The sequence below is a fragment of the Netta rufina genome (assembly GCF_964035555.1).
Source record: "Netta rufina genome assembly, chromosome: 7".
In the NCBI taxonomy this organism is placed as follows: domain Eukaryota; kingdom Metazoa; phylum Chordata; class Aves; order Anseriformes; family Anatidae; genus Netta; species Netta rufina.
Window position 1 is genome coordinate 1,274,667 of NC_140130.1, and position 13,584 is coordinate 1,288,250.

A 13,584-nucleotide genomic window follows, 5' to 3' on the forward strand; every position below is an offset into this window, starting at 1 on the left:
GTAAGGCTGGCTTAAGAAAAGATTACTTATAATAGTATTTTACAGAACTTCAGCAACGAAATCTACAAAGCTCTTCTTTCTAGAATGACTCACATTCACTCCCCCATTAGGCAGACATATGCTGATGCTCCCAAGAAATCCAAAGAACAGGAAAAAAACACATACACACAAATAAGCGTGTCTCCTAGATTATGGCATATGTTTAAAACACACAGAAAATAGTAGTTTCCTAATGAATATGGGGAAGAAATGTGAAAAACAATCTTTTTTTTTTGCTTGACTATTAAAGAACCTCTAAATATAATAAGCAAACAATGGTAGGATTGAAAGATGAGAACACAACTTATCTAAGTGTTTATTTAAAAAAATGGATTATGCAAAAGTGCAAAAACCAATAATATTCTTCTGGGTCCTGAACCTTAGTGTGATGCAGGTCTTTACACCTGCACTTTACTGTTAGCCAGCAGTCCCCACAGTTCCTCCCCTCAGCTGTTATGTGCATCTGGGCCCTAAACCGAAGTCCCATTCCTCTCATTTCCCAGATACCGAAATTGTGAAACAACAAAAACATTTCAACAGGAAAGTGATTCAGAATTTAGTACCAGGCAAAATACTCAGGAAAACCGTGGAAAAACGAGAGCAATTGAGATCATCAAGCAGCCTACAAACCAGAATAAAGTGATGAATGTTTTTCACAGAACCTGAGGAACTGTACAATTGCAGCTAAAACATTTGACCCTGAAGTTTTGACCTTCACTGCACTGCAAAACCTGGTGGGGGCCAGGAGGATTCGTTTTTAGAAAACTGCTACTACAAAGATATTAAGGCCAGAGTTTTCCATTGCTAGGAAAAGACCTCAACCTTAGAATAAGCAATCACATGAATAAAAGCAACTGCTTTTGCCAGAGCAGGACAAGAGAAATAGTACTAAGGTACTGCTGCACAGTAATCTTAGACCAACAGCCAAACATTGCAGCTATTTTTCCAAGGATACACCGATATCCAAAACCACTACTGCTTTGCTTTAAAATGTCTTTCCTGTTACAGGAACAAATGCAGGAAAAGGCCACTTTTATCCACGTCTATCTTTGCTGTCTCACCTAGCCTTGCCAGCTGCCCCACACAAACTCAGAGCACTACCTCATGAACAAATTTACAATGACATACTCCAAGTATCAATGAAAACAAAATGTTTTTGCAGCTGCTTCCTTTTGCTAGCCTACCACCCAGGAAGATTATAAATGAGCAGCTCTGACATGCAATGGTATTTTTGGAAGTACAGAACACCGACTTTTATGTGCTGGTTGTAGACTGAACAAACAAGAACCGCTGTGTAAGATTTAAAGGACTTGTGCTCTGCACATGCCTACGTGTCATGCAGCATCACTGGAACAAAGCAAGAAGCAGATGCACAAGAAGAATATCTAGTCCAGTCATGGTACTTTGTTGCCAAGAAAGTACATGCATTAGTGGTATTTTTGTTAGTATGTTAAAACAGACCAGCAAGTGAACAGCACAGCAGAGAAGTGCTGGACAATGGGAGAAACCTACGTCAGATGTGAAGATAAACACTTACATAGCAACTAGGCTTCAATACCTGGAAATTTGAAGTTGCAGAGTCAAAGCATACTGAAGATTTATAGCTCAGGGAAGAAAATACTCGAAGACAACAATACAAAGACAACCAAAGCATTATGAAGGTTGACCACAACAACTGATGTGCAAGGCCTTGGAACAAGCAGCTGGAACAATACACTAATGGAAGGTAAAGAGTATCTCAGCACAGAAGTAGAAAAGAGGTGTAGCAAAGAACAAGAATATGCATGCTCCTGTGCACACTGAGTTTTTCTATTGTTTTACCAGAGACAAGAGTGCAATTACATATAACCTTTAAGAAGCAAAATAAATCTCATCACTACTTGCTATTCTGAGACAGTGGAGAAAGTCAGCTCTTACTGTTCCTATTCACTGTTTCAAGGCACAGGAGAGCACTTGAATCATGTTCTGCTAAGGAACTGGACCTCAGGGCCAGAATTTTTTTACAGGCATGTTCATCCAAATTCAGGGGTTTATAGTTAGCTTAATGTACTTTACTTCTCAGCATCTGCAAACAACCTTTCTAGTTCACGACATCAAATAACTTGACAATAGAAATTGAAGACATCTAACCCCTGTTAGTACCTTTAAAATCTCAGTATCTTTCACTATTTTGTATTACACAAACAATGCTGCAAAACATGCAAGACAATTGTGGTAACAGATGCTCATATTTTTCTCCCTGTAAGCTTTCTCCATCAACATTAAATTCCTCAGGTAACTTTGTATTCAAGATTTCCATCAAGTTTTTATTTTTATTATTCTCATGATAGTTAAACAGAAGGAATAGACTGACTAGAAGTGAATTCACTATAAGAGATGTATATAAAATCTGTCTAGACATGTCATGCTCTACCCTGGCACTCAATACCTGCACAAGACTTTATTCTGTGGATGGCTAACCAAAAAGAATGGTTGCCTCTAAATTGTCATTTTTAGCTTACTTGCAGGACACGGGATGTACTATGTAACAACTGGAGTGTGACTGGGCAATAAGTAGCTATTAAATTTTAATATGCCCAGTTTTCAAAACATTTCAAAACAGGTTTGAACAATTAACCTAAAGTTACACAGTTCATATTTATGTACATATTTACCTTTAAATATAACCCTTGCACCCCATAGAAGTAATTTCAAAAAATTTGCAGTCTCTATTAAGAATAACCCCAAATTTATTTTCACATCAACATTGGCCATTTTGTAGAACTGTATCTGGTAATAAAGAAACAAACCGATAATATAAAATTTTTGAAAGAATACATTTAATGATACTTACGTGTCTATTCACTAGGAAAACCATAAGCAATCATGAATATCAGCTATTTTAAGTAGATTGTAATGTTGCAATAAATTATTGCAATTAACATGGTCTTAAATTTCTGAGATCTTCTAACAGCTGATTTCCACTCTCACTATTTTCTGGCTTATTCCAGCAACTATTTGTTATATACCACTACATTAACAAAGTTTAAGCACATTTCTGGAAGCACTTCTTGAAAAAGTTACTTAGTATGTTCAAGGACTTATTTATGCTTCACAAATTAACATACAGTTAACAGTTCTACTAGAATTTGTGAACTGTTAGAATAAAGTAGATACCTCAAGAAAATGTAGCTTACTTCTGCTTTCCACTGCAAGTGACATTTTGTTATTGGGTTCCAGATTGACAATGACTTAATGTCAAGGCTTTATCTATATTTATTCTACTTATATTAAACCATGCAATAAAGCATACAGCAGAGGAACTCTTAAACCAGAAAACTGAGGTCTGATTATTAGAACTGGATCTTGGCTACAGCAGCAAAACTGCTGCCCTTTAAGAAGTCCTGCCTTAAGCTACTGTCCATTTGTTTGTTTGGGGTTTTGTTTGTTTTTAATGTCTTCTTATTTAACTTTCATGGAGTCATTCTATAAGCATTCTGCCCAAAAATGTTTTGAGCTAATATTTACAAATAACGGTACCTGAAAAGCTGTTTGTTTTGAACATTTGTCAATACTTCGCATTTTCCAGTTCCACTATCAATGGTCTTGAGAAATTTAACATATAAAGATAAAAATACTTAGAGGTTTATTATGTGTATACATATACGTATATAAAGACACACCCAACCAGGAACAAAGCTGTAAATCCTTTTTTTTTTTTTATTTAAAAAGGTATTCTCCCTTAACCTGAATAAATTTCCGTATGACAATAGTGTATTCTCAAGCAGAAGTACTGAATAAGTTCAAAGTAGCGTACTTCATCCTGAAGAAAGAGATAATGGGGTTAAATGAATCCTTTACCTGAGATTTAAGGTCTTAGTTTCCTCCCTTTCTCCATCTCCTCCAATATCTTTGTCTTACAAATTAGTAATACAGGTTGCTCAAACTGAAGCTTCTGCAGTCAGCAGTTAAAAATTAACTGTTACTAATCTGTCTCTGAATTTACACTGAAAATGAGATTGGAAAAAAGGACCACCAACAGTAACCACTAACTCAGGCACAGTATCAGTGTAGAAAAATGTTATATGAATGTCACAGATTAAATTAAAATCTGGGAAAAAGAAATAGTACAAGAGCTCCAAAGACATAGGATAACAGAATGGAACAAACATCAAGGACATTACATTTACTTACTGGAACAGAAGTGCCAGAGCAAACTAAGAGACAGTTAAGATTATGTTCTCTTTACTTCGGGTGCTTTCTAGAGAAAATGTTGAAAAGCTAGGTCTCAACAGGAAAAAAAGTGTTCGCTATCAACTGCTAATCATACTTCTATCCTAGCACTATATACTTAAAAGAATAGTTTCAGAGGGCCGGCAGGGGCAATTCATCTTTACTACGATCTGACATCAAATAACTAGGGGCAGGGTAAAAGGAAACAAGAATTCTAATCCATTTTTCATCTTTCAAAGAAGTCTCTTCGGATTCTCTCTCTAGAAGCAGTAGCTACAAGATTATGATCTGAAGACTATTTGCTGGTGACTGATAAAAGCCTTGTTCAAAGACATTTCATTATTTTTTAGAAGTGTTGCCTCCCCTCACATCATCTTTAGTATTCTATTACTGATCCTTGAAGAATTTAACAATGCTGTATAACAAGCAAATATGATCCATGCAACAACATATGGGAATGAACACGTCCTTTGTCAGAGTGATTTTCACCCAATAAGTTTTTGAATAAGCTAAACTCTTCAAGTGAATTATTGAAAAAAATATTAACTTTGCTGTTGTTGCTGTTGTCTTTTATATTTAGGGACTGAGAGTTAGAACACACAATTTTCTACAAACATGTGCACAGCAGCAATGAAACTTCAACAACAAAAAACAGATATGAATACCTATGACTTGAAAATCAGATAGGAAAATGTCTTAATGTATGCTTAGATATACAGCTTGGGCTGCCTGTAACATAAGTAGTGCAAAATATGATTAAGCACAGAATTCTAAAATTTTATTATACATTTTAAAATAGAAGTTGGTATTAAACTTATAAATAAGAAAAGGTCAGCAAAAGAATGTGTACGGTAGGCACAGGAGTAAGGATGTATGAATAAATCACTCATTTAAGAGTATAATCTCTTAAATAAGGCCAGCCAACTTGTATAATAAAATTAAGAATAAAACTGGGGAGTGAATCACAAAGTAATAACCAAGAAGGAATGGCAAGTTTTACTCACAGAACTCCTTCTCCAGGAGGTTTGCGTAAATTTATCAGCACACACAGACGTTGCCCCTGAAGGTTTTTGGTTGTCTCTCTGGCAGTTACATCTAGTGGCCTTAACCCCCGAAGAGAAAGGAGAATTTGTTAGAAAACGACTAGGTAAGATTCTTGTAAAGCACCACTGAGGCCCAGAAGTCAATACCATGTTTATTTTGTATTGATACAAATAGAGTATTGGTCTAGTGTTAATTGCTTATCTAACAATTAATTCTCCAGGACTGTCTCCCTCTCCGAAGAGTACTTGAAAGATGTCCATCATACATATGCATATGCAAAAAAATGCAGTAATTGCAAATATATGCAATTAATCAAGATGAACAGGTAGGTAACAGTATGTTCAAAAGCTTTACTCAGTATATATCAAGAAGAAATTGAAACATAAATGTTACTACCATTTAACAAAAGGAAGGTGCATGGGGACTGTTATAGAACTTATTATAAAATGAGATTTCATATCCAGTAACACATCCCATAGTGTGAATTAAGTTTCACTACCATTAATTTAAAAAGGGTTATGAAAGCAGTTATAAATAGTCTCATTAGCCATGGAATATGGTATGGACTGCACAGGAAATCACAAAGAAAAAATTATTCCCATCACAGAAATCTATTAGAAATGTTCTTCTAAAGCCCAAAATACATTTAGGTGACATCATACCCTTCCCTCCATGCTACTTTGTGCTTTTGGTTGAGATAAGATCAATCAATGAGTTTCAAGTAAATACAAAAAGCAATTTATCTAAAATAGCTTCGGAAAATGGCTTGAGAACATAGGACTATTTTGCAAGAATTGTCATACCAGACTAGTTTGGCGGAACCAAATGCAGAAACATACATGGCAAAACCCAAAGCTTACTTTGAACAGGAACAAAAAGTGAAGAGGCATAAAACAATTTTGCCTCAGGGTATCTGTGTTTATCTGGACACGATTTATGATAAGCGTCCCCTAGTTTCAGAGACGTAACTTTTCTTTGGTCAACTTAACATTAAACAAAAAATCATGACTGGCCCTACTGAATTAAAGATCCCCACAAAAATACTTGAAGTCAGAAGTTTAGCTCTCTTAAATTCTTTGTAAGAATTACTTATTAAACCTGCACTCTGCAGTACGTACTTGGGATTTTGTTAAGGATTTAACATTATACTTACAAGTTGATGCTCTAATCGGTTGATTGTTTCATCCTTTTTCTTCAGTTCATCTTTAAGCTTCCTGATCTCATTCACCAAATCTTCTGTCTGCAACAGAACATTGGGCAATATGAAGTTTTCCATATGGGCTGCAGAACCTAACTCTACGCCTCTACAGGACATGTTCCTTCAGGTGTTCGTTGTGTCCTAGCAGTAATACTAGCACATGCTTTCCTTATTTTTTTTCACCTGGTGAAGTGGGCTGATGAATACAACTAAGAACAAAGAAACTTGACTAGAAGTCTCTTTTAAAGAGAGTTTAACCAACTCCCTACATTCACAATGTGTAAGTAAATCTGCTGCAATTTCAATACGGATTCATCTGTCAGTCATGAAACTCGTGTCATGGAGTGTCAAAAAAATGTAACCATTAAATACTGCCTCTAGTAGTATTTCTGTGAGCAACATTAAATAATACCAGTCCAAATATTTCTAACATCTTTGTTGTCAACATGGTCAGTTGGATTGAGAGCACCCTCAGCATGTTTGCCAGCGACACCAGGCTCTGTGGTGGTGTTGACGCTTTGAATGGAAAGGATGCCATCCAGAGGAACTTTGACAGGCTCGAGAGGTTGGCTCGTGTAAACCTCATGAAGTTCAACAATGCTAAGCATAAGGTCCTGCGCTTGGTCAGGGCAATCTCAAACATCAGTAACAGCCTGTGTGATGAGTAGATAGAAAGCAGCCCTGCTGAGGAAGACTTCGGGATATTGGTGAATGAAAGCCCAAATGTGAGCTGGCCACGTGTGCTTGCAGGCAAGAAAGTCAACTGCATCCTGGGCTGTATCAAGAACAGCGTGGCCAGCAGGTCGATGGACATGATTCTCTGTCCCTCTACCCTACTCTTATGAGACCCCACCTGGAGTCCTGCATTCAGCTCTGGGGCCCCCAGAATGCAAACAGCAGAATTGATTTGAATTCATCCTACTAGAAACTGACAACTTTAAACCATGCAAAGTTCAGAAATCTTAAAATATATATATATACATATATATATATATATAAGATATATATATGCAAGTTTGATTTATTTTTTTCTCTCATCACATGGTAATCTGAACGTACTTCACAGCTATGCCATTGTAGCAAGGCCATACATTGAGGGGTGTTCTTTCATTCAGTATCATTCATCTTCTCTTTTATTTTGACTAGATGTTATTAGTTACTGCTTTAGGACAGCATCCAGATGGATTTCTTATGCAGTTTTTCTAAACCATATGCTAACTTCAATTAAGGAAATGACAATTCAAAGTGTCAGCTAAACCTAGCTTTTGTTTTTTGCTGTGAAGTTAAAAACCAACATATTTTGCTTTAGAATTTAAAACTAAGACTGTGAGGGAGACGGCTGTTGAAGTACAAGCTCAACTAATGTATCAGACAAACAATTCAAGAGAAAATAAGTCCTATATGAAATGTTAATAATGTTGAAGTCAGGATTGTTAAAGGATCATGTACATAGATCTATGGTTTTGGCAAACCTCTTAAACACTGATTTGGACAAGTGACTTTCAAACAGAAATCGGACTGTAAGTGTTCTTCCCTTTCAAAATATATTTTCAACTTCAACTCCTCAACAAGTATTATTCTCCTACTGTAGCGTAGGATTAGTGATCTTTCTCTATTGACTTTACAGTAATAGCCTCCAGTAATTCCACAAAACTTCAACACTGTAGAAAGCACAGTCCTCTGACCACAAAAGATGCTCCTTTCTGGAATAACCATTGTGATTGCTTCTCTCTTTAATACCCAATCTAAAACAGTAAGTCAACTTCGATTTTGCAGGGTTAATTCTGTTAATTTTTAAGTTCTTACATTTGCTTTACCTGCAGTATTTCAGGAAAAACTTGCTTTAGAGGAATGATATTTTAAACCAGACCAGAAGTCAACATAAAGTCTCATGAAATAAAGCATGTAACAAAACTTATGGTATGATTATACTTCAAAGCAAAAATTGTCATCAGCAAAAATTGTCTTTTCAAATTCTAACAGTTATCAAATTGAGAAAAATCTTGAAAGATGTTACTCTATAGTTTAGTCTGCCATAACTACTACAAGTATCAGAAGTTATTATTTAAACTGTACTGGTATTAGTCAGTATTTCAGAAGGTCAAATAAATCCTTTCATTTGAACAACATTTGATTTGACAGAATAGATTTGAATAGATGCAAAAAACATTACTTCAGTGATAAAAATTAATTTTCCTTTTACAAGCAAGTTTGTATCTATTCTGGAGAGTAAATCAGTGTCATTTACCTTACTGTAAGTTGTCTCAGGTTCTTGTGGTTCTGGACTGGATGGAATTGAGAGTGTGATGTCCTGGAGTGACACATTCTCATCATTCTAAGAGAGTAAGAAGAAATCATCAAATTACTCATTGGGGGGAAAAAAAAACAAAACATACTCTTCCCAACTTTCTTTCAAGGATATACATGTAGACAGACACATCAACCCTGCAGAACCTGCAACAGCGTCTGACTCATCTCACTGTGAGTTTTCCTTTCTTGCTGTTGTTTTCATCTGATTTGAATGTGTGCCTTGCAGCACGTGTACACTGCCCAAACAAGGGCCACAAACAGCTTCTCTCTCCTCATGAAGCTGTCCAGGTAGCTATGTCAAAACGTATTGATTTTGTGCAAATATTGGCCATTATGTTTTTTGTTTGTTTGTTTAAATCGGGAAGGAATAGTAATACTATATAATTTTAAAAGCTTCATTTCCTTCAGTACCCATTCTAAAATGAGTACTGAATATTTTATTTGAAAGTATACTTCAACTTATAAATATTGCTTCTCTAGTTAAGAATTTCCAGTGTACAGTTTAAGACTAAATTATTTTACAGCCATAAGAACTGAATATCAATTACGAGAACTGGAACCGTGGAAGGGTGTTCTTCACCCCTATAATGACAGCCATAAATCCTGAAATTAATCAGAGCAAGGAGAAACAGAAAGAACCAGCAATGACACTACAGGATAACTGCTTAGGTATGTCCTTAAACACCTACACTGCCATGACAAAAAGTCTTTACTCAAAGACCTTACTGCCTAGGATTGCACTTGTAGAACATATTGAAACATATAATATGAGATCAACACATCTCAAAATCTGTCTAAAACCACAAGCCTGAGCCAGCAAGTCCCAAAAAATCACAAGGGTAAAAGTGCAGCTCAAATGCTAAAAATCACCTGAGGGGAAAAAAAGATAGCCCTATTTATGTCCTTTATATACACGAGGAATATATCTGATTTTTTTTTGATTCCTTAACAAAATTCTTATAAATTTTTAATTAAACATTGAAGAGATTGACTGGATGTAAAAAGTAAAAAATTAATTTTGTGATTTTTAACCATTTAATCTTTACTTTTTTCTAGAGGCACTGATTGTTTGCCGCCAAAATTATTCGATTTTCTGCATGCAAAAAATCAAATTTGATTATTTAATTATTTGCATGCAAAACCATCACAAACTTAAAGACCAAAATACTAAGAACAAGCATACAGTTCCAAAATGCTTCCATCATACTAGAGACAGTTAGCTTAATTTCCATTACTTAAATCTATGTTTTAAACCATCCCGGTCCTTTTTTTTTTTTTTTTTTTTTTTTTTTTTTTTTTTGGGGGGGGGGCGCGGGTTGTTCTGAGCAAGACTGTCCAGCTTTGTTGCTGAAGGCTTTTGAGTCCATAACAGGTATCTCAGCTTACACTGTCCAACACATGGTTTAGGTCAATTGACAAGTAGCTGTTTGTCCATCCCAGGCAGATTGCCAGCCCATGACAGGCTGATGAAGCAGCAATTTGCAGTCTATAGTTCTAAGTGTTTGGAAATATTTTGAATTATTCTGCCCCACTATGCATTAGAGATAAGAACCAAGATAAGAACCATTTAAACCCAAACATTTCTAAAATGCTAAAGGAAAGGAGCAGCAACCAACAGTTTTCATCAACTTTGTTTTGTTTTAACTACTCATGTATTTATTATAACTACTCAAATCCAAGCACTCAGAAGGAAAGGTGCATCAGACTGTCACAGTTACATCTGTGACAGGAATCATGTGGAGGGAAAAATACAAACCAAGACAAACTTACTACTTCCAACTGGTACCTCTGCTATACAAATAAAATGCACAAAACTGGAGAAATAAGACATTCACAGCAGTAGGCTATGACCTTATTGCAAAGAAAGCAAGACAATAATTTCCTGGCAATTAAATTAGAATACTCAAGCCCTGTGCTGTACCTGATAACCAACGAAAAAGCTATGTTCATCTGCACTAATTTCCTTACCATTGTTTTAATTATCTTATTATATACAATTAACACAGTACAACTGAAAAAAAAACAAAAAAAAAAAAACAAAAAAAAAAAACACAACACAGATCTAACACCATCAATGGAAATTTAAGTACCCTTTTGTGAACATATGCTAGTACTAAGGTACAAATCTTTGGTTTTGCTGTTTTTTTCATAATTGCATTGCTAAAATGAGATGGGGGAGAAAAACAGCATGAACAAGGCTATCCATATACAAAGAAAAAAAGAAATTAGAACAAAGCAGAATTTGCAAAACAACGCAACTGGTTATATGCACGTTATTTTTGGTAGCCTAGAAATAACCCATTAAGACATCAACTTTAGAAAACTTGGAGAGAGCATATAATTTTAACCCCTAGGTAAAATTATGATGACGAACTTTTTAAAAAGCTTATCACCACGTTGCAATTACCAATATAGAAAGCTACTGGCTCGTGTTGTTTTTTGTTTTTTCCCCCCTCCAACAACACAATACATAATTATACCATAAACATACATTTAAAACAGTTGGACTGGTCTCATTTGTGCAAATATAAAAGATGCTTGCAAATCCAGCAACATATCAAGAACAAATGCTTACCAAAGGCATTAAAAAATAAGTTGTTTGAAAATATAAGCAAAAATAAAGCATTTTTATTTCTTCAGCACACGACTGCTTTTGTAAAGCTGCAGCATTAGAAGGACAAAATGGTAATGTTTGTAACTATTTCCTAAATTTTAAACATTGCAACACACCAACAAAAAACATACATTTTGGCTTTCCTGTTACAGTTGGTTTTAAACATTACTGTCACTTCAGGTGTGAAAATAGCCTTTAGTGTGTAAATTGACAGAGAAATAATGCTGTAATATTCACATTTAAATAGCTATGTAGGAACAGGTCTTTAGTTAGAGATTCATTTTTGAACCTGATATAAATTTATGCATGTATTTGCATGCACTGCTCAATCAGGTGTGCTCTCTTTTAAGTATCTACCACATAACGTTGCAGTGACCCATCAGTTTAGCCTCCTTTTCTTGATGCTGTATCAGCAATGCATTTGAATCACTACCTTTCTATACTGATTTTTAGTTCAATCATGTTTACTGGACACTTTCTGCTGGACTTGGGTCAACAGCACACACTGCAGCTTGTGGCCATTTTTGTTTGGTCCCTATGTCATAAACTGGGGGTCATCGCATGCTTCAAGATATATTTTAAGTGGTTTATAAAATTCAACAGCAAGATTTTTAAAAAATCCTTAATTCATTAATAACTACTTAAACTAAACGCGTAAAAGTGGTGGAATAAACACACAAATTTCCTTCAAGCATTAAGAATATTCAGACTAAAAGGTTGTTCTGAAAAAACCTTGACCGCTAACTTTTCGAAAACAAGTACGAATAAATGTTACAGCCTCTTTAACAATATTTTTGTATTTCTCTGCATGATGTTACTTGCAGGTTTGTTTTTAGTTAAATGCACATGCAAAGTGCAGAAAACATGGAACTTCTGAAAGAGCAGAGGTGAGAGGGCAAAGGAGATCCTCTCAGAAGAAGTCTTCCATATTGCATTACAGGAAAATGAGCTCCACGTTTAAAGAGAATAGTTGTTTTCAGTATACTAACATATTTTAGATTCTTCTATTAAAAATAAATCCAATCAAACGCATTTTCAGCAATTGTCTTGTGGATCTTAACAACACAAGCTATGTTTTAACATGCAGGATTTTAAGCTAACATGCTACCAATGATGTAATAATTTCATCTTGAGAACTGAGTGTTCCAACAGCTAAAACTCATGAAGAAGCTGAAAAGTAATGAACATTTTTTAAAGCTTTAATCAAGTTCTAGCCTTTAATTCCTACAAGGAGTAGGGATGATTCCAAGTTCTCTACACTACAAATTGCTCACTTGAAGAGCCTCATTTGCCAGTTGAGCATTTTTGCAAAGGTGCAAGCAGAAAACACACCAAGTGTTCAGCAAGTAGAGGGTGCTATTCACCGACTTACTACTTAACATTTTCCTGTGTGTTTGACTGTAGTCGTATTGAAATATTACCATGAACGTCACAGTTTCCATTTCCACTGTCAAACACTGTTATAATGACAGCCCAACAGCTAACAACCAACAGTTTAAGCCTAAGATATACCATTTCTTTATTTGCTACCTTGAATACTACTTTGGTTTTGTTTCTTTCAAGCAGTTTCAGTTGCATCAGGACTAAAAAAAATCTATCCTAAAAAAAAAAAGGCCACCAAACAAGCCTCCGAAGCACTATACCTGCCCTTCCCCTAAAGGGCATTCCGACTGCACAAGTCAGCAGCAGCATGAACCCTTACTCCAAACCCCACAGCTTACCACCAGTTATTTAACAGAGTAGGAAGTGGGTGAGAAAGGCAGCTCTTGGCCAATGCAGCACACAGGAATAGCCAATTGGCTCCTCTTCCACAAATCCACCCAGTGTCTTCCTAGCACTGGTGAAGCCCCGCACAAGCCTGCAAGTTGTGTTTTGGCCGGAGCTACAGGTGATTCAGGGCATGCAGGAGATGGTGCGAGACACATCCAGAAATAGAAGTTGTGTTTAGGAAAGGAAACTGGTCGTAAAATTGTCTTCAAGTGTAAGCAAACAATTAATTTTCCTTCATCTACTGACAAAATTCGAACAGGTTACAAGGAATCACTTTACCCAACAGGGCTTGTGAATTCCCACCCGTCAGCGCCCTGAGTTAGAGCACGCTGCATTTAAACCGCTTCAACAAGCTTCATATCTGCCTGAAGGGCAGCAGCCTGTAATTCCCAAAACT

General features: G+C 35.8%; 1 protein-coding gene across 3 annotated transcripts in view; it reads right to left on the minus strand.

The window, feature by feature from the left end:
• The window catches only part of CCSER2 (coiled-coil serine rich protein 2), a 68,329-nt gene that overhangs the window by 13,630 nt on the left and 41,115 nt on the right, over window positions 1–13,584 (minus strand). For all 3 annotated transcript variants that reach the window (XM_084290071.1, XM_084290072.1, XM_084290073.1), the window contains exons 7-9: window positions 8,742–8,828; window positions 6,449–6,535; window positions 5,256–5,354 (exon numbers count right to left, since the gene is read on the minus strand). In XM_084290071.1, the coding sequence (XP_084146197.1) occupies window positions 5,256–5,354; window positions 6,449–6,535; window positions 8,742–8,828 (273 nt within the window). The remainder of the gene's footprint in view (window positions 1–5,255; window positions 5,355–6,448; window positions 6,536–8,741; window positions 8,829–13,584) is intronic.